Here is a 25,262-nt window from a genome sequence, read left to right on the forward strand (position 1 = left end):
CATCCCCTTCAATGTACAAAGGGCACTAGGCAACATAAAGATTCCACACAAAAACATGAATCAAAATATGAACTAGAGATCCAAAGTTTGATGGGGAACAAAATATTTAGGCTAGTGGGCCAAATACACAACAAATACAATGGAGAAATGAAATTTATGAGTTTAGAGGAAGGTGTACACATATAATTGAGATTATCTTTGAAAGGGGATTTTATGTAACTCATAAAATCATGGCAATCTATTACTACATAGTATAATTATTTTCTAGGAATGAGTCATCAAGCCTCTATGTGTTTGATACTAAGATTCATTAGAAACTTTTTGACAAGGTGTTAATGGAGATTGTAAGTCATTGGGTAACAATTAGCAAAGGTGGTGGTGGAAAGGCGAAAGCACTATGCAATATACATTGATGAACCCATTAATATGGGCCCTACATGCACATATAGACATATCAATATCCACATAATTTGTAATATAGTTAGGTGTTCTCAACCAAAAGAGCAAGAGTTTAGACTCGAGGGTTCACCTCCAAAAAATTCAGTGTACTACATGCATTCAAAAGGAGGGATATTTTAACCCCACTTTTGGAAAAATTCTAATAGGATTACAATAACTCGAGTGTTTTTTTAATTCAAGTTTTTTTTTCAAACCATTAGTTCATAAGTAAAGAGGGGTTGTTTTATTGGGGAAAGTTTTTAAGTTGAGGGGTTCTCTAAATATCCCTTGAACGCATGTGATACCTAGGGTTTCTTAGTAGTGTATCCCCCAAGAGTTTAGACCACTTGGCCTACATGGATGGACTATTCTGCTTTCCCTATTGTCACCCCCCTAACTCCCACCTCATTTCTTCATTAGTTTGTTGACCTACACTTCCCATGTACCTATTTTGAGGATTTAATATGAATAAATTATTCCATACATATAACTTAACCCAAGGCAAAACCTAAGTTAAAGGCCTTTTTTTCAAAATGGTGAAACTCAAATGATTTCTTAGTAGAAAAGGTGGACATTGCTCAATTAAGCTAAAGATAAGAGGGATAACTTGAACTCGAGTGTTTCCCTTTAATAGTTATGGTTTGAGCTTTTATATCATTTTCCTCATCCTTGACCCACTCATAATGTCTTTCCACTAGATGTTGTGAAAAGCTTATTCTAAAAGGAATATAAATCCTTACCCTCATAAACTAAGAAGGGAGGGGGCCCTTCATCCATAAATAACAGACGTTGTTAAAAGTTTAGTGTTAATTTAGGAATTTAAATTCTAGCCCTCATAAATAGGGGGAGTGGGACCCTTATATTTAATAAATAAAGAGAAGTCCTCATTTATTCACTCTTGCTCTTCATAACCCCCCTTACTCCATTCTTACTTTGACCACCCCCTCCCGATTAGATTGTCTACTAATTAATACATTTTTAATCCTTTCATGGGAGGACCTAAAGGACACCTTTTTCATGTTAATTTTGTGAAGAAGGGAAAGACTTTAAACTATATGCAAATATTAGCTTAGTATTTATTCTCAAGTGAACTCTTCTTCCATAATCTACAATCTCAGCAGATTTATATCTTTGACCTTCCATTGGATTGTTTTTGCAAGCTATGCGCAATCTCAATGATCGAGCGATTGCCCCCTTCATGCACTTCGCGCTTGACTTGTCTTCTACCTTACCACCAAGAGATTTTTAAGGAAATCGCTGGGATGTCTGCATCACCCAGCTCTGCTGATCATCGACGTACACTTATAAGGGGGACATTAATTGGCAGTCACCGTTGCATGATCTCCGACACTCATCTCAGAGGCGATCTCTTTCCATATGTGACAAAATTCACAGAAACGTCCGTTCGCGGTCTTCCTTTATCACAAGGTTCCGATGAACTCTGAATTAGTTACTGTAGTAAATAATTGAAGTCGGGACGTTGAGGTGTCTGCATCCACACAAACTTTCTAGCTGCGGGAGGAGTTTTAAACATTTCGGAGCTAGCTATTCCCCGACTATAGTTCAAGATGAATGAAGTGCGTACTGACAATAATTTCGTTAAATCTTGGATCATCAGGCATGTTTGATCAAGCTTTGATCACCCCAAGACATGGTTCTCGTGTCCACCTTCAATAATGGGCCGAAAGAAAGCGGCCCCCAGCGCCTTCATAACGATGGACGCCCTTGAGAGACAAGCAACTGGAGCACGGATCGTCCGTCTCCAGACTAGCTGAATGGCGAACTTCAAAGTTTGTAAAAATAACGAGGAAGAGTACATTCCCATTCCTGAGGAAGGGAAGGCCGGAGATCAAGCTGGTTCCGTGGGGGATTCTGCATTCACAGACTTGGGCAAAGCATTCGTCTGGGTTATGCTTTGCGTTCTCTTGATTGTTGTTTCCACGGCGGTGCTCTCCACAAAACCGATCCGGAGAGGGATCCGATCGCAACATGAACACAAGAAGACAATGAGCGACGGTCATGGGGCGGGAGCGAAGATTTATAGTTACTCGCCATACAGGCCGAAAAGCAAGGAGCTCACAGATTTTGACATGATTGTAAGAGACTCATATCCATGGAATGAATCTGCCCAGGAATCACTCCGAACTGCTTTCCATTTTCAACCCAGAAGCCATTGGATGAACGGTATTGCGCTACGTTGATTTCGTGTGTCTCTCAGCTTGTTGTATTTTCTTCGACGTTAGTCGAAAATACTAGTCCTTGTAAATACTCCGGTTTGAGCGACGCCAAATCACTGTTTGTTTTTCTCTGAGGTTTTTTCTAATGCAATAACCTACTAGAATAGCGTGATATTTTGAAGCACGGTCTGGCTACTTTAGCTCCCCGTCTTACGAAAACTTCCTTCTGTTGCCGCCGGACAAAAATGCTCGAAAATGCCCTGATGGAACGGCGATTCAGATCCAGACGGTGAGCTACACAAGCACTCTTAGCCAAAAGAAACTGTCCTAACTGCTGTTTCCAGCAGAAGCTTATTGATGCAACTTTGTATTGCCTGCAGCTCCACTGTACTACCAAGGATGGTATCACCTCTTCTACCAGTACAATCCGCGGGAAGCTTACTGGGGCCTCATCTCCTGGGGGCATGTCGTCTCTCGGGACCTGATCCACTGGCTGTATCTCGACCTCGCCATGGTACCAGACCACTGGTATGACTACAATGGCGTTTGGACGGGGTCAGCAACGCTTCTACAAAACGGGGTCCCTGCGGTAATGTACACTGGCTCCACAAACGAATCCGTGCAGCTGCAGAACATGGCATTTCCGGAGGACCCATCCGATCCGTTGCTCCAAAACTGGACCAAAATTGCCCAGAATCCAGTGCTGAGCCCTCCGAAATGGATAAACTACACCGATTTCAGGGATCCAACGACGGCATGGCTGGGGAGCGATGGTCTGTGGACGCTGACGATAGGATCACAGATTGAAAGGGCAGGCATAGCTCTACTGTACAGGAGCTCGGATTTCATAGAATGGGATCTACAAGGAAATGTGTTGCATCGCGTGAATGGGACGGGGATGTGGGAATGCGTAGATTTCTATCCGATAGCAGCATCAGGAGATCGGCAGGGGTTAGACACCTCCACGTTAGGGGAAGGCGTGAAGCACGTAATCAAGGCAAGCATGGACGACACAAGACTGGATTACTACACGATTGGAAGCTATGATCCGGTCAAGATGACATTCACGCCGGACGATCCTGCGCTGGATATAACGTATGGATTCCGGTACGATTATGGGCGCTACTACGCCTCGAAAACGTTCTTTGATCAGGCGGCGCAACGACGGATTTTGTATGGTTGGATCAATGAGTCCGATCCTCAGGCAGACGATATCGTGAAAGGCTGGGCCGGAGTTCAGGTACGTACGTCGTATGTTGTTCTTAGAGTGTAGCCCGCAATTTATATTACAAGTATCGTGACCCGTCTCCCGACGGGTATGGGTAGATTTTTCTTATTCCCCTTTTTGTTTTTCACCCACGGAAGCTATGGATGGCCTCATACATAATCTTTCCTCCCCATATGCTAAACTAAGATGAACTAAATTTTCTCAAGCCAAGAATCTATCTAGCCCGAAGAATGTCCCATCTCTGTCAAGGGCCGTGGTCGGCTGGAATTTAACTCCAGCCATCCGATCCTTTGCACTTCCTATAAGGAAGTTGAAATCCACGTAGTCTCGAGTCAAATCATTGTCAGAGATTCTAGCTTTGCTTCGTTGGCTGCTGGAAGATGAAAGACGGGTCGTTTTCAAGATGGAAGATGAAGGAGGTGAGTTCTCCTGTCATTTTCATGGCCTCCCGCGGGCCCTCGACGTACGGGAAAAAGCCCAAGGTTGGCTTTTCCCAAAGATGAAAATGGCTCGCGGGACTGCGCCGCTCACCATTTTCATCTTTGGGAAAAGCCTCCCTTGGGCTTTTTCCTTATACATTGTGGCATGGAATGAGCGCCCTAAAAAAATAAGTGCCCACGGGCACTCCTTTTACACACCGCCTACGTACAAAACCCTCTTGTAAAAATGAGTGCCCGGATGGGGGGACCCAAATCGTGATCATGATTGGTTGAATCCAACTCAGGGCAGCCAAGCTGCACAAGGAAGGTCTTTCTCAAGGCCATTTAAAAATCCCAATGGCATATAGCACGTGCAATCAAGGGGTAAACCCCTACCTATAGATTTTGTTAACCTGTATACAACCCTTTTGTAAATTTTGAGATGATTAAAATATCCTTTATGTATGAAAATTTTCACTTTTTGAATTAAAAAACCCCTTATGTACATGTATGTTTCTAAAAATATAAAACCCCTTCCATTGATGGCACGTGCTATCCTACACATTTCTTAGTGTCCCCCCCCCCCCTCTCGGGATGATTTGCTATAAGAGGAATGGTGCATTGGTGCTCAAATCGTCACCCTCAAAACTCGAGCTACATATGTGAGCACCAAGGGCGCTTCAACCTTTCCTTGAATTTCATGCGAGCCTTCAAAATGCACCCCTAGCTTCACAGTAGATGGATCGTGTGCACCGGCCCTAAGTCTCCCTCTTTCATGCATCCATGTGTGCTCGAGATCATGCATGGATGCTCTCCGATTCTTCTCATCAAGGTCAATGCTACCTAAGAAACAGATCCATTATCATTTTCACCACCAACAGAATCATTCTTTGTTGTTGTCATGGCATGTGCCTTAACCTTGATGAGCAGGCTTACTTGTTTGTCAAGGTCAAGGCGCCCCCTCCCTTGGGCATTCCTTCCAACTTCTTAGAAATTTAAAATGGTTTTCAAGGATTGCATTAGTACATCCTCACCAGAATTATGGAATAGTATTCATAAACCAGAGCTTTGTTCCATAGGAATAGTACTCATAAATTAGCGCTTCTACTGAGATTTAAAAATGATAATAGGTTGTGATCTGTTGTGGCCCAAGGTAATTCTTGTATTAGCACAACACACCTCATCATAGATATGATGGGAAGCATCCATGGGGCAAAAGACAACAACATTGATGCATAGTCTAAACTCGTATTATTGAGATATCCAAAACTTTAAGGTTGTGACTTGTGGCCCACAATCAAACCTTGGAGGCAATTATATTCATACTAATCTCATAAATACAATGAGCTACATGACTCATCTTTGACGGACCTTAGATATACATGGGGTAAGGTTTATTATCATCTCATACATGATCATTCCTTCCTCTTAGGCTAAACTGTTTTCTCAAATACTTCATCTTCATGAAAGATGATGCACGTGTAGTCTATATCTACCCCTCATGACCTTAAAGCTCATCACCACCTTTGACTTTGCTTGTTTTTCCCTTGGCACTACTTTCTCTATCTTGCCACCCCTTCCTCTCGATTCCCTCTAGCTTCACGGTCCCCCTACAACAGTCTCCTTGCAACAGTTCCTCTCTTAATCCCCCCCACCTTTCCCTCTCTTGCTCATATCCCCTCTCCTTGTGGCTACTCTTGCTCTTGCAATCGAGTCACCTCACCTCTCCTCATGGTACTCCCTCACCTCCCTTATCTTCATGGCTATTCCCTCAGCACCTCACTTCCCCTCCCCTCTGGCACCCCTCAACTCCCCTCCACCTCTGCCTCACAACTGCTCTCTCATTCCCCCCTTACCTTTTCTCCACCTCTTTCTCCCCTTGTCATGTGGAGTGGCTCCTCCCTCGGCCCTCCACCACCCACTCCTCATGCGCTACTCTCCTCCCTCACCTTCTCTCCACCTCCACCTCCCTCTTCCTCATGGTTGTGCCCATAGCCCCCTCACTTCTACTCACCATCCTTTCCTTGTAGCTTCTCTCTCAGCCCCCTCACCTTCACTCCACCTCTGTCTCACGTCTCTGTATGGTTTCTCTCTTGGCCCTTCACCTCCACTAACTTGCCTCCTAGGGGCATTGTCTCGGGCCCCGTCACTTTTTCTTTGCCTTACCCTCCCCCTATTCTCATGGTTGCTCCCCCTTGCTTGCATCATCACTCACCCATTCTGCCACATCTCCACACCTCTCCTCTCAAAACAACCCCTCCTCTCTTAGAACCCCTCCTTTGCTTCTCTCTTAACCCCCATTGCTATGACCACCACCCCTCATGGTGGCTACACTCTTAGCCCTCCTCACCTTCGCTCCACCTCCCCCTACCCTCTCCTCATGGCTGCTTACTCCTCCTCCCCCTCTCCTTGTGGGCTCCTCCCTCAGCCTCTCACCTTTTCTCACCACCTGTCCTTATGTGGATGCTCTTAGCCCCTCTCTCCTTTGACTCACCTTGCCCTCCCCTCTCTTTGTGGGCTATGCTCCCCTCATCCCCCCCTTATTTTTCCCCTACCTCCCTCATCCCTCTCCTTGCAATTGCTTTCTCGGTCCCCCTCATCTGTGCTCCACCTCCTCGTCCCCTCTCCTCATAGTATGGTTGCTCCCTCATCCCCTCACCACCCCCTCCTCATGAGCTACTCTCTTTTTCCCCCTTCCCTACACCTCCCCTCTGGCTGCTCCCTCATCCCCCTTCGCCTTGCTTACCACCCTTCCTTATGGTTACTCTATCATCCCCCTCACCTTCTTTCCACCTTCCCCTTCCCTCTACTTATCATTGTTGCCTTAGCCCCTCACCTCCACTTGTTGAGATATCGAGCTCCACTCGTAATATGTCAAGGTGATATGTCAGGGTGACCGTTGTGCATTTATGTCACCGACTTGTTAGCTGCAGATGCGGTTGGTACACCACCTATGAATAATAGCTGGATGACAGCTATCTTTATGTACTCTAATTAGTGGCTCAGTTATTATGCGACCTAGGTTAGCTGAGTTTGGTTTGAGACCCACATATAGGGTTCACCTATTCCTTTTGTACTTAGAGAGAGAGTTCTTTTGGCTTTCACAACTAAGAAGAGGAAATATGTTTTCAGCCTCCACCTTTGTGTGTATTCCCCCATTGTGTATGTGAGAAAGCTGCAAGTGAGACTCCTTACTTCTCTCCCACTCTCTTTACATGGTATCAGAACTCAGTTCGTGGTAAGGAGCTCAACAAAGCAAACCAAGTTCGCAATGTCTTGGTAAGAGGATCAGTGTTGCTTTCCTTTTTTTTGAGTTTGGGAGCAAATCTCTGCAGGTAGCACAGCCAGAAAGTGCAAGAGTGCACAGATTGGGACGCCCTTCGCGGCATGGCGAGAGGGCAGTATATGCTACCGGATAGGGCAAAGCCCTGGGTGACATTATTTTTTTGATTCGAGGCCATTTTGAGACCCGTTTTGGTGGCGGAAGTTTTCCGCACGCACTCAAAAAAGTGTCATGTTTTTTGTTGTGTGACCACTATTCCGCAGGTCGATGAAAAGTTATCGTAGAAATTGCATCGTATGCCTGTGCGCAAAGATATTGGGAGTGACAGAATCATTCTTATTTCCTGTTGATGCAAAATCGTCACTAGGAAGTGACTATGTGGTCAAATACCACTTTCATCAGTTTTGCAGATTTGCCCTTGTGAGGCAGCAGTTGTATTTTTTGCAGTGACAGAATATTTTTGCAGTGTTCTGTAATGGCGTCTGATACTCTTTCACAGATAGTCACTAAAAAGCTTGACAAGAACACCTTCCAAGCATGGAAGTTTAGAATGACAAATTTCCTTAAGGGAAAAGGCTATTGGGTGTTCATTACTAGAGCTGAACAAGAACCAGTTATTCCTAATGTTCCCAATCAACAGGAGTTGCAGCCATTTAAAGGCTGGCATGAGAGAGCCAAAAAAGTTATGTACTAGCTGTCTATCAGTATTTCAGATTCTATGATTGTGCATATTCAAGATGCAAGCACGCCGAAGGAGGCATGGGATGCTTTGACAAAAATGTATAGCACAAATATGCAAGCTAGGAAAATGCAGCTCAAGCAGGAGTTGCATAATGTGCAGAGAGAAAATATGAGCATCAATGACTACCATATGAAGGTGAAGAAGATTGCAGATGCACTTGCTTCTATTGGGTCGCCAGTGGAAGATGATAATATAGTTTCTGTGACCTTGAATGGTCTAGGAAAGGATTATGCATAATTTCGTACATCCATTGCCATCCGTTAGAATTATCCTGATTTTGGGGAGTTGATTGCTCTTCTAATTTCTGAAGAGTAGAGAAATGGTGGTGCATCTTCTTCGGGAGGAACTTCAAAAGAAACTGTCTTCTACTCAAATGCTGGAAGAGGTAGAGCATGTTGAGGAACTAAAGGGAAAGCATGAAGTGAACACAAAATGAGAATGCTTGACTATGGAATGAAGAAAGGTGAGGTCCATATGTAGGCATCTCTTACATGATCACTGACATCACTGATGACCTCTGAGCTCCACAATCATCTCCTCAATCAGCTCCTCAATCAGCTCCTAGAATCTCTCAATCATCCTTTGTGGCATCTACCACCTGACAGTGCTTATGGGCACCTAACTGTGCCTCTAGCACACACACATAGAAACCAAGGTGTGCCTGGGGCATACACCTTGAGGTATCCCAACAAACCCCCCTCAAGGGAATGCCTCAGGCTATGTCAAGGATTCATCTAGTCTCATAGTTTCTCATGCTATCTCATGGCGGTCAAGGATTAATCTATGGCTAGGATCTCATGCTAGCAAGGGGTTCCCAAGGGTGTGAGGTAAACAAAAGGGATACATAAGACCTTCCAATGGTTATCTCCCCTACATGTACATGCACACAATGTCTGCAGGAGGTACCATGGACTAAAACACATACACATGGCCTATATCATATGGTGACCAGAGGTGTTTACAAAGAACACAATAGTTTATTTCATTCATTTTGGAGGACTATCCAGGCTGAGTACCATGACTCAACATAAAAAGAGAGATTTGGAGCATATATGAAGATGGTTCAAAAAGCATAATCGTCATCATGTGGAGACTCATCAAATGAAAGTAGATTGGTAGTTTCTGACTTTGTAGTTGCTTCCTTTTTTGCTCTACAATACTTTTCATGGTGATTGTTTTTGCCACAGTGTTTGCATGGATTGATCTTGAAGCAGTCTTTTGAGAGGTGATTAGTCTTCCCACAATGTTTGCAAGGTGAAAACTTGCTCTTTTGAAATTTTATGGCATAGGCTGTGTCATTGCCTCTCTGGTATGTTGTGTCATTGCCTCTCCGGAGTTCCATGTGCCTTTCTTCTTCTTGAAGAGCAGAAATAAGACCTTCAAGATTAGCATTAGGAAGATTTTTCAAAGTGGTAACAACATGATCATAATCTTCAGGCATACTTTTGAGAAATACTACCATTGCATCATTTGTAGTGATTGGAGAGTTGATAGAAGCAAGTTGAGTCATGAGACTCCGCATAAGATTGACATGGGCAGCCAGAGGAGTGCCACTAACCATCTTCAATTCAAAGAAAGCAATCTTAAGTGACAATTTTGAGATGTGAGAGCTAGCACCAAAAATAATGTCAAGCTTCTGCCAAGCTTCTGAAGGAGACTCTAAGTCAGAGATGTGATGAATATAGTCATCTCCTAAGGCAAGAGCAATGATGCCATAGGCTTTCTCCTCTCTAGCAGGATCTCTTGCCGGGTGTGTCAGAGCTGAGGATTCTCTAGCATTAGAGGCTGTTGAAGAAGAAGTTGAAGCCGGTTTGACAAGCCCCTAGAGGTTTTCCCTCATCAATCCAAACTTAACCTTCATCTGCCATGTGTGAAAGCCTTTACCATTGAACTTATCCATATTCAAGATGGTAGCCATGAGAGGGTCTAACCCAGAATGGGCAGTGTCTACTCTCTTACAAGGCTAGAAAAAAAAAAAGCTGAAAAGCTTCAAAGTATAAGCATTTTGTGACAAAATTGCATACTAAAAATCATAATGGAAATGATGCTTCATCTTCCATGCTTCATAGAAGTGGCTAAATGAAAGTATTCCAAAAAAATCCAGGTATAGCAACTTAAAGCAAAGTTGTAGCCATAGTTATACTGATGCTATTCAACACTTTAAAACATCAAAAATGCTAAAGTAGCATCTAATGTAGCATTAAACTCACAACCTTGTCAAAACTATCCAAAACAGAGGCTTGAAATTGGAGGGCTTGTATCTCCTTCTTTAGAGCAAAGACAAATGGGCTCAAGGAGGATCATAGTACTCTGATACCATGTTGAGGAACTAAAGGGAAAACATGAAGTGAAGACAAAATGAGAATGCTTGATTATGGAATGAAGAAAGGTGAGGTCCATATGTAGGCACCTCTTACATGATCATTGACATCACTGATGACCTCTGAGCTCCACAGTCATCTTCTCAATCAGCTCCTAGAATCTCTCAATCATCCTATGTGGCATCTACCACCTAACAGTGCTTATGGGCACTTAACTGTGCCTCTAGCACACACACATAGAAACCAAGGTGTGCGTAGGGCATACAGCTTGAGATATCCCAACAGAGCAAGCCGATCTGGAGGCTATGGTAGAAATTAAAATATGCAGCAAATTTAAGAAAACCAGTCCTATGGAGGAGGACGTGGTAACTTTAGAGGCAGAGGGAGCCAAAAAGGTCGTGGTGGATGGCAGAGAGGCCAAAATGCAAACAGCAATGTTGAATGCTACTACTGTGGTAAAATGGGTCATATGGTTAAAGACTACTATAAAAAGCAAATTGACATCATGACTGGAAAATTGCAACAAGGCAATTATGCATCCTCTAGTAGACAAGGTGATGATTGAAATGAGCATTTGTTTATGGTGCAGCACATGACCAATTCTGTGACAAGTGCAGAAGAAAGCAATGATGTGTGGTATGTTGACTCAGGTGCATCAAACCACATGACAGGTCACGCAGAATGGATGTAGGATGCAAGGGAAATGGAAAGACTAGGATTTGTGGAGACTGGTGATGATACTGCACATCCTATTGTGCAGATTGGTAAAATTCCTTTGTCTATGCAGGATGGAAAAAAGAAATACCTGTCTGATGTATTTCATGTCCCGAATATCACCAAGAACCTGGTTTCTGTTGGTCAAATGGTTGAGCAGGGCTTGCAGGTCAGATTTATTAATCCTCATGGATGCTTTGTTGAGGATATGAAAAATAAAGGTCGCTTCATAGCAAAAGGGAAGAAGAAGGGCAGGATGTTTACGTTAGATGCGAACATGCCTAAATTGAGTGCAGCAATGTTTGCACATGGGACCGATGTAGTTGTAGATATTGATATCTGGCATAAACGCATTGGTCATGTTAATGTACAGCAACTTAAATTAATGCAGGCCCAAAATGTTATTGCAGGATTGCCTAAGTTCAAGGTTGTAGAAGTGCATAAGGTATGTGAAGCCTGTTAATTTGGAAAACAGGCAAGGAAACCATTTCCTAGACATGTTCAAGATAGTAAGAGGCCATTGGAATTAATCCACTCTAATGTGTGGGCTACTAAAGCTACATCTATTGGAGGCTATCATTATTTTGTCACTTTTATTGATGACTACAGCAGAAAAGTTTGGGTGTATTTTATGAAAAAGAAAAGTGAAGTGTTTGGGCATTTCAGAGCTTTTAAAGCTATGGTTGAGAAAGAAACAGGCCTGCAAATAAAATGCCTAAGATCAGATCGAAGGGGAGAGTACCTCTCAAATGAGTTTACAAGGTTCCTACAAGAGCATGGCATAAAGCAGCAATATTCATGTAGTCATACCCCATAGCAAAATGGACTTGTAGAAAGGAAAAACAAGCATATTAGAGAGGTATCTCGTGCCATGCTCAATGAAAAAGGCCTGCCATATTATTATTGGGTTGAAGTAGTTGCTACAGCAGTCTACATAATGAACATGACTCCCACTGCAGCAATACATGGCATGACACCAAAGGAGAGGTATACTAGTAGGAAACCATATATTTCTCATTTGAAAGTTTTTGGTTGCATTGCCTATGTTCATGTGCCAGATGAGTTGAGATCCAAGTCGGATCGAAAAGCTGAGAAGTGCATCTTTATTGGTTATTCTCTGGCAGCAGAAAGGGTATGGATTTTATAACCCTTCTACTCGTAAGTTTATAGTAAGTAGAGATGTTGTTTTTTATGAGATGAGCAGTTGGTATAAACTAGTAAATGTGATTAATGATGTAGATGCACAAAATGGTAATGCTACACAGAATTCACAGTAGCAATCACAAAATATTAGTGGACTTGTAGTGTCCTCTAGTAGTGGTTCCCATACTTTGCCATGGACAGGCAGATTGAGATCAGGAGGATCTCCTCAAATCAATGCAAATAGTGGTATGCAAGTATCACAAAAAGGAAAAGAGAAAGTAGATCAGCCCATGTTTGATGTGAATGCAGGTCACTCTTATGTGGATGGTGAATCCAGTGGCTCAGAACAGAGCCTTGATGATGAGTTGGGTATTCCTTCTATTGTTACACCTGGAGTAAGGAAGGCAAGGGATGTTTTGAGAGCACCTGGTAGTGAGCCTATTTTGCGTAGGTCTACCAAAGTTAAGTATCCTGTGGATAGGCTGAAATATGATGGATTTACAGCCATTCACTATGCCTATATGGTCAAAGTGATACATGAACTAGAACCCACTTCTTTTGAGCAAGCCATGGGAAAAGAAAAATGGGAGAAAGCCATGGATGAAGAAATGGATGCCTTGGAAGCAAATGCTACATGGGAATTGGTGCCTTTGCCTAAAGACAAGAATGCAATTGGCTGCAAGTGGGTTTATAAGGTGAAGCACAATGCAGATGGTTCTGTGAATAGATACAAGGCAAGATTAGTTGTCAAGGGGTATGCACAGACATATGGCATTGATTATGAAGAAACATTCACTCCAGTTGCAAGGATGGCAACCGTAAGAGCAGTCATTGCTATGGTTGCATCAAAGGGATGGTCTTTACATCAGATGGATGTAAAGAATGCCTTCTTGCATGGTGATTTGTAAGAAGAGGTCTATATGGAGTAGCCACCAGGTTATGTGCATGCTGTTCATCCTGACTTGGCTTGAAGAAAGCACTCAGAGCATGGTCTGACAAGATAGGACAGTATCTTGTCACTATTAGCTTTCAGATTTCCAGGGCAGATTTCTCACTTTCTGTGAGAAAAACAGAGAAAGGCATTATGCTGCTTGTCATTTATGTTGATGATTTGACCATCACAGGTGATAGTGATGAAGATATCCTTCATGTGAAAATGCTATTGAAGCAGAAGTTTGAGATGAAAGATTTGGGAGAGCTGCGTTACTTCTTGGGCATTGAGGTGATTAGATCCACAAGTGGGATATGGCTCTTGCAGAGGCAGTATGGATTGGACATGCTGTCCAAATATGGGATGATAGGCTATAAGCCTATTTCAGTTCCTTTGGCATAGAATGTGAAGTTGAGCGCAGATGCAAGTGAGCTTCTAGAAGACCCTACTATGTACAGACGCATAGTAGGAAGTTTGATTTATATGACTATTACCAAGCCAAACTTGAGCTATGCTATTGGGTTAGTAAGTCAGTTTATGCAGGCTCCAAGGAAACTGCATTTGGATGCGGCTAGACGCATACTGAGGTTTGTAGTATGGACTATTTTATGAGACTGGGGTTTAGATACAGTTGCGTGGATACACTGATGCTGATTGGGCTGGTAGTATTTTTGATAGACGATCTACTAGTGGATATGTGTTCTCTTTTAGGAGTGGTGCAGTCACTTGGAGCAATAAGAAATAGCCTACAGTTGCCTTGTCGAGTGCAGAGACTGAGCACAGGGGTGTAGTAATGGCTGCATGTGAGGTAGCTTGGTTGCGTAAGCTACTTTATGATATGCATCAGTCTACAGATGGGTCAGTTGTCATTTATTATGACAACATGAGTAGTATACACTTGGCAAATAACCCAGTATATCATGCTAGAACAAAGCACATTGAGGTGCATTATCACAATGTGTGGGAGAAGGTTCTAGTAGGTTTTATTGATCTAGTTTATGTCAGCACAGAGGATTAGGTAGCTGACATATTCATGAAGGCATTGGGCGCAAAGAATCTACGCAAGTTCAGAGACCTGCTTGGTGTGCAGGAATTGCGATTGAGCTCGAGGGGGAGTGTTGAGATATCAAGCTCCACTCGTGATATGTCAAGGTGACCGTTGTGCATTTATGTCACCGACTTGTTAGCTGCAGATGCGGTTGGTACACCGCCCATGAATAATAGCTGGATGATAGCTATCTTTATGTTATCTTTATGTACTCTAGTTAGTGGCTCAGTTAGTATGCCACCTAGGTTAGTTGAGTTTGGTTTGAGACCCACATATAGGGTTCACCTATTCCTTTTGTACTTAGAGAGAGAGTTCTTTTGGCTTTCACAACTAAGAAGAGGAAAACTATTTTTAGCCTCCACCTTTGTGTGTATTCCCCCATTGTGTATGTTAGAAAGCTGCAAGTGAGACTCCTTACTTCTCTCCCACTCTCTTCACACCACTCACCTTCCCTCCCCTCTCCCTCACTCCCATCCTCATTTACCCATGTTGTTACCCCTCCATAGCTCTCCTCTCACCACCAACCCCTCCTCGGAGATTCTCTCTTTGACCCCTCATAAGGGGCTACTATATCCTCACTATATCACCCCCTCACCTTTGATCCACCTCCCTCCCCCCTCTTCTCATAGTAGTGGAGAGTTTTTGCATAAGGGGACATGGCTCGAGGGAAATGGCTCGGTTAGAGTTGGAAACATCTGAGAAGGAGATGACATAAGGGAGCAACATCTGGAAACATCTAGAAAGGAGAAGATCAAAGGGAGCAAGAGCAAAGGAACAATGTGATATGGTATGCCAATAAAGCAAAGAAGAATACGAGCATGTGATCATATATGTACTTTCCTCATCACCTTCTAGGTTCACTCTTGCTTTCAACAAACTATTAAGGACTATTAACCAATGTGAAAGAAAAAAATTCAATCGCTCAAAACCTTAATCAAGATTTATGCATATTGAGTCAATGTTTCAAAGTACTAAAATCAAGGACTCACCTACAAGCTCGGCCCTCTTTAACTTACCCAAAACATGCTTTGATCTAAGTACTCTTTGTGCTAGAGACCATTGTTCTTTCTTAAAATTCCCCCTCCCCCCTTCTCTTCCTCAACAAGTTTGAGCCTTGTTGTGCACTTTTTTGAGTGCATTGAGCAACCCATGTGTGGTGATGCTCCTATGTACAAACATACATACTATGTATATATGTATGTATATGTATGTCTATACATATACATATACATGTACACACACACACACACACACATAGAGAGATGTATGTATGTATATAATTTGTTTTATCAATGCTACTTTGTAGAAGAAGAGATTTGGGGTCTCAAAAGGGCCTCATAAGGAATGGATTGAGTTAATTCGAAATGGTAACCCATGGTCTAAGGGCCCCATAGCATTGACTCAACTGACATGGGTACCTTTATTTTGAATTTGGGAGACTTGGCCTTTGGATGGAGGTGGATGGTGGATGGATCAAAGGCCTAGGATGCTTAAAATGGTGGGAGACTTAAGGGAGGTGCCTTTAGCGGGCTCTAAACTGGCAAACTTTGACAAATAGGAAGGGTATTGAAGAGGGAGAAGGCGCCTTTAGTTTTGGACCATTAGATCTTGGGTAGATCTATGGTGGAGATGGATTATACAATTGAAGGGTGGAGATGGAGGCGCATTTTGGAGGGTGGAGATGCATTTATGCAATTGGATGGCTAGGATTGAAGCACATAATCAATGGATCATATTAGAGCGCCATTTTTGGTGCATCTCTCCCCTTGGATCTCCTTCAAAACAAATGGATGGCCCTGATTGAAGCACCTTTTTGGTCCATCTCCTCCCTTGGATCTCTTTCATATCAATGGCCTAGATTGAAGCGCCTTTTGCTTTCATGTCCTCCCTTGGATCTCCTACAAATCAATGGCTAAGATTGTGGCACTTCCTTCTTCATCTCATCTCTTGGATCCATTACTTGATCAAGGGCTTATATTTGATCCCTCTAATACTTTGATAGTATCCCTTAGATCTCCCCTTGATCTAATGGCTAGGAATGCTCTACCACAAATTTGAATGTGACCCTTGGATGATTACAAATCAGATCAATGGCTAGGAGTGAGGACCATGGGTCTAAACCATGGGTGAGAGGTCTCCCCATCCATAAATGCTCAACCTGGCCTTTTGTACACCTCAACACACCATTGCCCCACACAAAGGAGCATTCTCATTGGTACACCTCAAATCTCTCTCTAATCCCTTGAAATTAGGAAACACTAATTAGAGGCCCTTTTGAGACCCCATTTCTCCCCTAATCTAGAATCACCTTGAAAATTATGCCTTTTCATGCATGGACATAAAAGAGAGAGGTGTATTTGTGAGAGATCAGTAAACATGGTCATAGTCGTAGTCAAACCAATGTGCTAATAATTCTAGCATGAGTGTTGTCCCCTTGCACAAATAGCACAGACAACACAAGCCCAATGTGCCAATGATTCTAGCATGAGTGTTGTCTCTCCACACAAATAGCTCAAGCCCAGAGCCACTTGAGCAATAGAGTATATGCAAACTATGGCACTCATGGCTTGAACATACCTGTAGTGTCCTATCAAGGATCTTACTAAAATTCTATACCCATCTTGCTTAAGTAGAAGAGGGGTATCCTTGCATCATTATGGCTACTCAGTTGATGTTTAGGATTATCAAGGATCTTACTAAAATACTATACCCATCTTGCTTAAGTAGAAGAGGAGTATCCTTGCATCATTATGGCTACTTAATTGATGTTGAGGATTCGAGGGTTTAGGGTTTAGGTATTGGTACTCAAACTGTTGTTTAATTTGGAGCCATTGAATCGATTTTTTCGTGTCTTATATTAGAAGAGTCTACTTTTGCCAAATCGTATAATAGCTTGGAGCTAAAGAAAATTGTTTGTGGACTCAAAATCTAAAGAAACACAGGACATTATAGGAAGGTGATATAGCTTGGGCATTCATATATCCTTTCACCCTCCTTTTGCGGGGGAAAAAGACCAAGACTTTTGGATTTGCAGGTCTCCCAAGAAGACACTTTGAGGAGCTTGGGTTAGAATGCAAGCATCAATGCCCTCACTGTTGTTCATAGTACCATCACAAAGGCCACTCTTTCAACTTAGCATGGATCATCTCATGACAAAATATGAAGAGGGGAGAGGAGAAGAGTGGAGATGAGGAGAGAGGGCACAGCTAGAGAGCACACCACAAATGACTAACTATACACTAGATTTAGTTCAAAAAATAGAATTTATATAAACCCTTTTAGGGTTAGGATTAGGGGATCTAACCCTTTCCTTTATAGCACTCTATAAGGTTAGTGCTATGCACATATGATCACGTGATGGTGCTATGCACACATGATCACATGATGTTGAGCGTGAACTCTCAATACCTTCCCTCAAGATCAACATCATGAAGTAGGCCTTCCCTCAAGATGATGATTCTGGAGAATCGAAGAAGGACTGAGCATTACATTCCATCACACCCCTTTAATGGGAATGTCCTTCCTCTGCATCAAACTAAGAGCTAGTCGGTGTTTCTCGAGTAGCTCTTTACCAAGTGGTTTGGTAAAGATGTCTGTAACATTTTCTTTGCTATCACAATGTTGCAGTGTGATGTCACCAAGTAACACTCTTTCTCTGATGAAGTGCTCTCTGACATCAATGTGCTTTGTCCTAGAGTGATATGTTGATGTTGATGTTGATGCTGACTTTGATTTTGTTGATGATGATGATGACCACTTTTCTGGTATGATCTACCTCTGCTTCTGCCTTTGCCTCTGCTTCTGTCTGAAGCTGTGAATGCCTGATCATTAGAATGACCTTTATGTGCTTGAATGGCCTGAGTCCTGAGTTCTTCACCAAGTAGAACTGACTGAAGTTCTTCCAGTGTCGGAATTTGCAGTTGGATGGCAATACTCTGGACTAGATTCTCGTATCCCTCTCCTAGTCCATTCAAGATTACTTGAACCATTTCTGCAGGGTTCATAGTCTCAAGTTAATTGTTGTAGTCTTTTATGCGGAGTACATAAGCATGACTGATTTCACTGCTGTTGCGAAAACTCTGGTTTATCTGGTTTCTCAGGGTGAGAATCCTGGATGTGTTCTTGGACTTGTAGAGAGCTACAAACATATCCCATGCTTCTTTTGATGTCTTGACTGTGTTGAGTTGTCCTAGCATGACATCTTGCACATTCTGCTTGATCAGGTGATAGGCATACTTGTCTTTCTTATCCCATTATGCTTGAGGTCGGGCAATGGCAGGATCTACTACTGCTGTGGAAACTATATGTGTAGATGTAGATCCCGATGTAGATTCCATTGCTGGTGTTGTGACAATAGATGGAGTAGAGCTACTGGTGGCTGGATCGACCAATGGTCTAGGTGTAGACCCATCGACATACTCCCATTTGTCCTAAACTCAGAAGTGTCGTGAAGATCTCTATATGAATCAACTGCAAATACTCTGAATATGCCAAGTGAAATCTTTGTACCGTCGGTGAAGATAGAATTATAGTATATAAAATCTGATCTATATTACAAGGCTTGTGGCAATGATGCTGAGAATAGCCAAGAGGCTTTACAAGGCTGAAAATGATGTGCACGATGCCGTGAGATAGTCGAATAGGCTTTACAATGGTGGCATGTGTGTGTGAAATCAAATGCTATCTACCCATTGAATCAATCTGCAATGCCTCTGAACTCTGAAGTCTACTCACTGAACTGATGAACGTAAGGTTTCAGGTAATGTAATGATGTGAAACCGGATGTGAGCATATGGACTGACTCCAAGTAGGTACTAGTCGGGAATTTCGGGCATGGCTTAGATTGGCAACTTGGGGAAATTTAAAGCGTCCCCTCTATGGTGATCTAGTCTACTCTGATCTAGATCTAAACCAACCACCATCGATCGATGAAAGAACAGTAAATAATTCCTTTTCTTTTGTTCTTTTTAAGTGCTGGGTCAGATGCGTCGATATAGAGGCAAATGTGCATGAAGGAAGTGGTTTTGTTGGCGAGGCTCAAATGTGAGTGTAACTTGCACCGAAATATGCATGTGATGAGACGATCGCGTAGAGCACAAAAAAATGAGCGACTTTCCTTTTTGGGGCACCCTCAAATTCTTCCTGGATCAAGAGATATGACTTGATCTAGGTGGAGGGGCAAAAGGAGTGCAAATGGTGCTCAATGATGATGTGTCACTATGAGTCACATGCAGTGATGATGTGGCACTGTGCTTAGCAAGAGGTGTGCCAGTGAAGCTTTGTGCTGAGGTGGCAACTATGTGCTTAGCAAGAGGTGTGCCAGTGAAGCTTTGTGCTTGACCAGGGACTGTGCCTGCAGAGGTCAATGCTAACTGGGACAGTTGAGGTGGCACTATTGAGGTGGTAGAGGTGACGTGGCAGTGATGACATGGCTTGATGATGTGGCCTGATGACATGGTTGGATGATGTGGCAGAATGATGTGGCCTACCTACGTGGCACTGATGACATGGTAGTTGAGTTGGATGGTGACGTGGTAGATAAGCGCACTTGCTGATGTGGCAAGATGGCATGGCACAAGGATAAGGTGATGATGTGGTAGATGCTGGAGTCTGCTTACGTGACAAGATGGAATAGCTGATGATGTGGCACACGGGCCACATGTCACTTGGCTGACCACACCTCAATGTGTGGTGAGGTTGAGGATAAGATATCCTCCCTCGCTACCACATGGCGCTATGATGGTGACCGGAATCTTTCGAAGATTTCGTTGATTCTACTGACGGTGAGGAGGGGGAAGGAGAAGTGCAGGAGATAGGAAAAAGTGAAGAAGCAAGAGTTTTCGAAGAGAGCTAGGGGCCTTGGAGGAATTTTTTAGAGGGGTTTGTCATCCAGGGGGACTTACTAATGGCTTCATGAATGTGATGGGGGGAAAGTGTTTTTGGGCCCTGTAAGGGTCCTAAGGAATGATGTGCTTCCTTTTTGCTAATCATGTTTAAGTTTCAAATTTTATTCATTTGGTCAAGTTGACCATTTTAAATGTTGGTTTATCTTAGCATTAGTGGTTGTTAGGGCTTTTTAATGTGTTGTTAGGGTTAGGGCTTTCTAATGTGTTGTTAGGGTCAGTTTTTTTCCTCTTATGAAGATCCTAAGTGCTTTTGTCCTTTTTTAGGTATTTCTCTCTAGAAATGGTGGCTCTCTTTGTCTCTTAGTACTTGACCAAGTTGACCAATTTAATAGGTGGTTAGTGTTAGGATTAGTGGTAGTTTAGATCATTGTATTGAGTTTTGAGTTTAAGGTTTTGTCTCTTTGTGAGGATCTTACGTGACTTTGTCTTTGTCTTACATAGTGAAATATTTTGTCTTTTAGCTCATATGACACCACCTTATTAAGTATTATTGAAATGAGGGTCTCTTGCCAAAATGGCCACATCCCCACTCATATTCAATCTTTCACCTCTTTTCTGCCCTCTTCTTTCACTCATCTACTTTTTTCCATACTCATTCGTCTTCACTTGCTTTTTTCCTCTTTCCCTTTCCTTCCAATCTACATCCTTTGTTCACATTTACAAATATTTATCAAGCTACTTTACACTCATACCTACAATAACATTCCAAAAGGCAGGGCTCTAGAGGGATTCCCACCTTGTCATGAAAATCTTGGGTCACTTCCTTGTCAATAGGGCTTGCCATGTTGGGCCAAGCATAGCAAGGAAGGTTCCATGTGGCATTACCCTTTGAGTGCCATGTGGCACCTCAAAAATAAAGGGAACATCGAAGAGGTTGCCAAACAATATTTATGGGGGCATGTCTAAGATTGGGTCACACAATTAACACATATGGCATGGATTAGTGTGGATTGTCCATGTTATCACCACCCATGCTTGTAGGAGCTAAGCTGAAGCCTTTGACTACATTGCCAACTCTAGTGGCTTCTAAATCTTATAGCTTATACTAGTTTTTTCCTTCCTTCAATTCATCAAAGGGCTAGATTTATTGGATAGATTAAAAATAGTTTTGGCCTTTTGGAGCTTTATCCATACCTCCTTTATTTAAATATGGCGAGGAGAATTAGAAGTTTTCTTCATATGCACAAAACCCTTTTGACATCATTCGTATTTTGAACGAACCAACCAAATAATGAATGGGTTGTACCTTTCTTGGTATGGGGGCTTGAATGATTCCTTCCTCCTCTTTTTTTTTAGATCTAGTTGATATATCCTAACCTTGGGTATCAAACTCAACCATTTGCAAGATCTTATGGCTATTTTTGCACATGGATGACAAGTGAGCATGATGCATACCAACCCATGGTAAGCATGGTGGGGAGGGACCATTCATGAATTCAAGCACTTGCAATTCACTTGACAATCTACATACCCACATAAAGATTGCAACTATCCAATGTCCCTACCTTGGCTTGATGGGAACCTTAAGGTTATGTACACCTAAGGCCAGCTAAGTGTAAATATATTAAGTGTAAATATATGTACACCTAAGGCCAGCTAAGTGTAAATATATTAAGGCAAGGATTCAAAAGACATCACTTTTTTAAATCTAGAGACCTCACAAAAATTTAAATGCATTAGGTTTCCTTTGAAGTTAGTTGTTTTAAAAAGTCTTCTAGAAATAGAAAAGAAGCCAAGGCCCATATGTAAATAGGGGTTCTATGATTACCTTTGACAATATCCTGATCACATGCTTTTAGGGAAGATATTTCAAAGCAAAATTGTACCCTCGGAGCTAATAAATGCATTTTTTGTCCCCTTCTCTATACTTCTCCCTATTGAGAATGATCTAAGCCTATAGACTCATATCATTTCTCCATCATGCCCTTTATGCCTTGAAAATAAACTCCAATGTTAGAGACAATATAAGGAGAATGTTACCATGTGCATGCAATATTTCCTTAGCTTGGATGCTCTTGTGATTTGGAGATTATTCAAATATTTATCAAACTAATATGCTCTTTGGGTGTACATGCCCATTGACATCCATATTTGATAGAGTTGAAGGGCCAAGTTTAGCTCATCAACTTTTGAGGGTTCACATTCATCCTTAATCCTGTATAAAAGGGTTGTTTTTTCTAATGAATTAAGTGGATGCAATTATTTTAACACTGTATAAATTTTTGTGAAGAATTGTCATAGATGTTATCAATAATGAATGCTAGCATATAAGATATCTGTAATGATGCACCTATTTGAACATCTTGTATAATTTTTTGTGAAGAATAGTCTTAGATGTTATCTATTCATTAATGCATCACAACTATGTGTGTTTGGAATTTGTTGACAACTTTATTGCATACAATTCTTTTTGTTGGTCATAAATGGTTAATTAGGGTGGCTTGTTTCAGTCAATTCCAAGACAAGTTTGGTTTGACAATAAGACAAGAGAGAACCTGGTTCAATGGCCTATCGAGGAGCTTGCAAGTCTTCGTGAAAACAATATCACACTTCAAGATATTCGTTTAGAAAGTGGATCAGTTGTGCAAATTTTGGGAGCTCAAGGTGCACAAGTATGATTTGCACTCTTCAATGTCCTAACCAATTTTTTAAAATATTTATCAATCATTGTTTTATATTCTATTACACATATATGCAAGAGATGCTTTATAAAATTTCTCTTAAGGCATGAGTTGTCCCCATAGATGTGCATTCAAGGAGACTTGTGAATGCTCTTCTTAAAAACAAATTGGATATTAAAATTACTACAACCAATGCTTAGATTATAGATAACATAAGAATATGCGTATTATCTTTGAAGTTGTCTAATTGATGATGGATTATTCTTGTGTTTACTAACAAGGTCTACATTTATGCATGTATAGTGGGACATTGTTTTGACCTTTGCCAATCCACTCAGTGACCTCACTGTAGAAGAGTCTTTATTTCCTCCTTATTTTGAAAATGAGTTATCCACTCCTGAGTGTAGTTCAAATGGATCAGCACATAGAGGCTCTCTTGGACCATTTGGTGTCTTGGTTTTGGCAACAGAGGATTTGGAAGAGCAAACTGCAATCTATTTCTACATGTCACCTGTGATAAATACATCACATACAATAGGAGAAAAGAGTCCATCCATCTTTTGGAAAACTCTTATATGTAACGACTTGACGAGGTAATTTTTTCATCATCTATTTATTTCATTCAAAAAAAAAGAAAGAAACACTAGGCATGTATATTATGTTTACTATTAATGAAGGCTTATCAATGTATGTGCAGCTTGTTGTGGTTGTGTGAGCACACTTGAGTGCACAAGCATGTATATGTGCATGAGAGAGAGAGAGTGTGTCTTAGGATGGGAAGAAAAGGACATAGCAAGCCAACAAATGGCTAATGACAAAGAGAAAGGAGAGAATAGCTTGGTTTTATGAATTGCTAATTTTACATTGCAGATCATCATTAGCGCCATATCTTGACAATGGTGTTCATGGAGGTCTTGTTACTGTACTACAAGATGAGCATGAACTATACCTTCGCATTATTGTAAGTTTACCCAATTATCAAATGTTGGAAAATCTCAAAGATATAACGCCCGATCACATGTAAGCATTACTCCATAGCCATAAAAGATTGGAAATATTTTAACTTAGTGAGGATGGTGTATGTGCATAGGTGGATCATTCCATTATTGAGACATTTGCTCAAGGAGGAAGAACAGTTGCCACATCTAGAGTTTACCCAACAATAGCTTTGGATAATGTAGCCGGTTTATTTCTATTTAACAATGGCACTGTTCCAGCTCAACTGAAGCACTTTGAGGCATGGGAACTTTCAAGGGTACATTTCCATGATTTTTATGCATAGTCATTGTGTTATTCAGACCTCATATTTAGTGCTAAGGAAATAAAATATTGAGGGGTTTCAAAAGCAAGGTATATGAGTTTGGCCATTTTGCTTCCCCAAGATTTTGTACCCTTACCAAACTTATTTGTATTACATTTTTTGTCTTTAATATCACTTATCAAAGTATGAAAAATGACGACCATCCTTAAGTCATGGTCATCAATGTTTGTAGCCCCTCTCTCCCCCCCTCCCCCCCCTTCTCTCTCTCTCTCTCTCTCTCTCTCTCTCTCTCTCTCTCTCTCTCTCTCTCTCTCTCTCTCTCTCTCTCTCTCTCTCTCTCTCTCTCTTTCTCTCCATTTAGTTTTCTCAAATATTTCAATCCAGTTTTCATATGTATCTTTTTGTAATAGTCCAAATGATTGAATTAATCTTTTTGTTCATTTATTGATGGGATTATTAAATCTACACACACACACACACACAGTGGCACACATGCACACACATACACAAACACACTCAAAAAGTGGGAAAATGTAAATTTTTTATTTAAGAAACATGGACAAATTGGTTGAATAATTTGATGTGGGATAAAAATCCGATAAAAATTTGCTAGCTCCTCACAATTTTTATAGAATTTTCCACATCATTGTTCAATATTTGTATGAATAATTTCTATTCACATGAATAAGTTTTATTAACATGAATAACTTTTATTAGTACAGATAGTTCCATTAGTTGTAAACTTTTGTATATATGCTCAGAGTCCACAATAGTTTGATTCTACTACCCAGCATAGAAGAGGGGATGAATAGTGGGTCGATAGATGACTAGTTGAATTAATTGAATGGGTGAAACTAGAGATCAAACAAGTTTTAACATGATGTGAATCAAATGGATAGTAGTGGCTCATGTCTAAAATCTAGACACATGGCTACCAAGACAAGTCAAACATCATAGAATACACATTTCAAGTATACCTTGATGAAACAACTGGGATATGCGATCGAATACTATAGAACTATGGGACTAT

The 25,262-nt window shown here is 41.6% G+C and overlaps 2 protein-coding genes across 2 annotated transcripts; both read left to right on the top strand.

Annotated features, from left to right (window-relative positions):
* The first annotated feature begins 2,013 nt into the window (after nucleotides 1-2,013).
* LOC147883783 (uncharacterized) lies at nucleotides 2,014-3,106 on the top strand. The gene is made up of 3 exons (XM_087398870.1): nucleotides 2,014-2,622; nucleotides 2,798-2,904; nucleotides 2,996-3,106. The coding sequence occupies exons 1-3, from the start codon at nucleotides 2,214-2,216 to the stop codon at nucleotides 3,098-3,100; spliced, it is 621 nt and encodes a 206-aa protein (XP_087254996.1). The 5' UTR covers nucleotides 2,014-2,213; the 3' UTR covers nucleotides 3,101-3,106.
* Nucleotides 3,107-3,126: 20 nt separating this feature from the next.
* On the top strand, nucleotides 3,127-24,429 carry LOC147883784 (beta-fructofuranosidase, soluble isoenzyme I-like). Its single transcript, XM_087398869.1, has 5 exons — nucleotides 3,127-3,855; nucleotides 22,801-22,962; nucleotides 23,275-23,564; nucleotides 23,842-23,932; nucleotides 24,062-24,429. The coding sequence occupies exons 1-5, from the start codon at nucleotides 3,127-3,129 to the stop codon at nucleotides 24,251-24,253; spliced, it is 1,464 nt and encodes a 487-aa protein (XP_087254995.1). The 3' UTR covers nucleotides 24,254-24,429.
* Nucleotides 24,430-25,262: the final 833 nt, after the last annotated feature.

Source organism: Dipteris shenzhenensis, chromosome 27 (genome assembly GCF_047967505.1).
Source record: "Dipteris shenzhenensis isolate YYH24624 ecotype China chromosome 27, Dip_SZ_1.0, whole genome shotgun sequence".
NCBI classification, from domain to species: Eukaryota; Viridiplantae; Streptophyta; class Polypodiopsida; order Gleicheniales; family Dipteridaceae; genus Dipteris; species Dipteris shenzhenensis.

Coding starts and splice junctions, on each gene's coding strand:
- LOC147883783 (XM_087398870.1), top strand. CDS start 2,214: ATGGCGAACTTCAAAGTTTGTAAAAATAACGAGGAAGAGTACATTCCC. Junction 2,623..2,797: donor CAGAAGCCATTGGATGAACG/GTATTGCGCTAC, acceptor GATATTTTGAAG/CACGGTCTGGCTACTTTAGC. Junction 2,905..2,995: donor CGGCGATTCAGATCCAGACG/GTGAGCTACACA, acceptor TATTGCCTGCAG/CTCCACTGTACTACCAAGGA.
- LOC147883784 (XM_087398869.1), top strand. CDS start 3,127: ATGGTACCAGACCACTGGTATGACTACAATGGCGTTTGGACGGGGTCA. Junction 22,963..23,274: donor TGGGAGCTCAAGGTGCACAA/GTATGATTTGCA, acceptor ATGCATGTATAG/TGGGACATTGTTTTGACCTT. Junction 23,565..23,841: donor ATATGTAACGACTTGACGAG/GTAATTTTTTCA, acceptor TTTACATTGCAG/ATCATCATTAGCGCCATATC.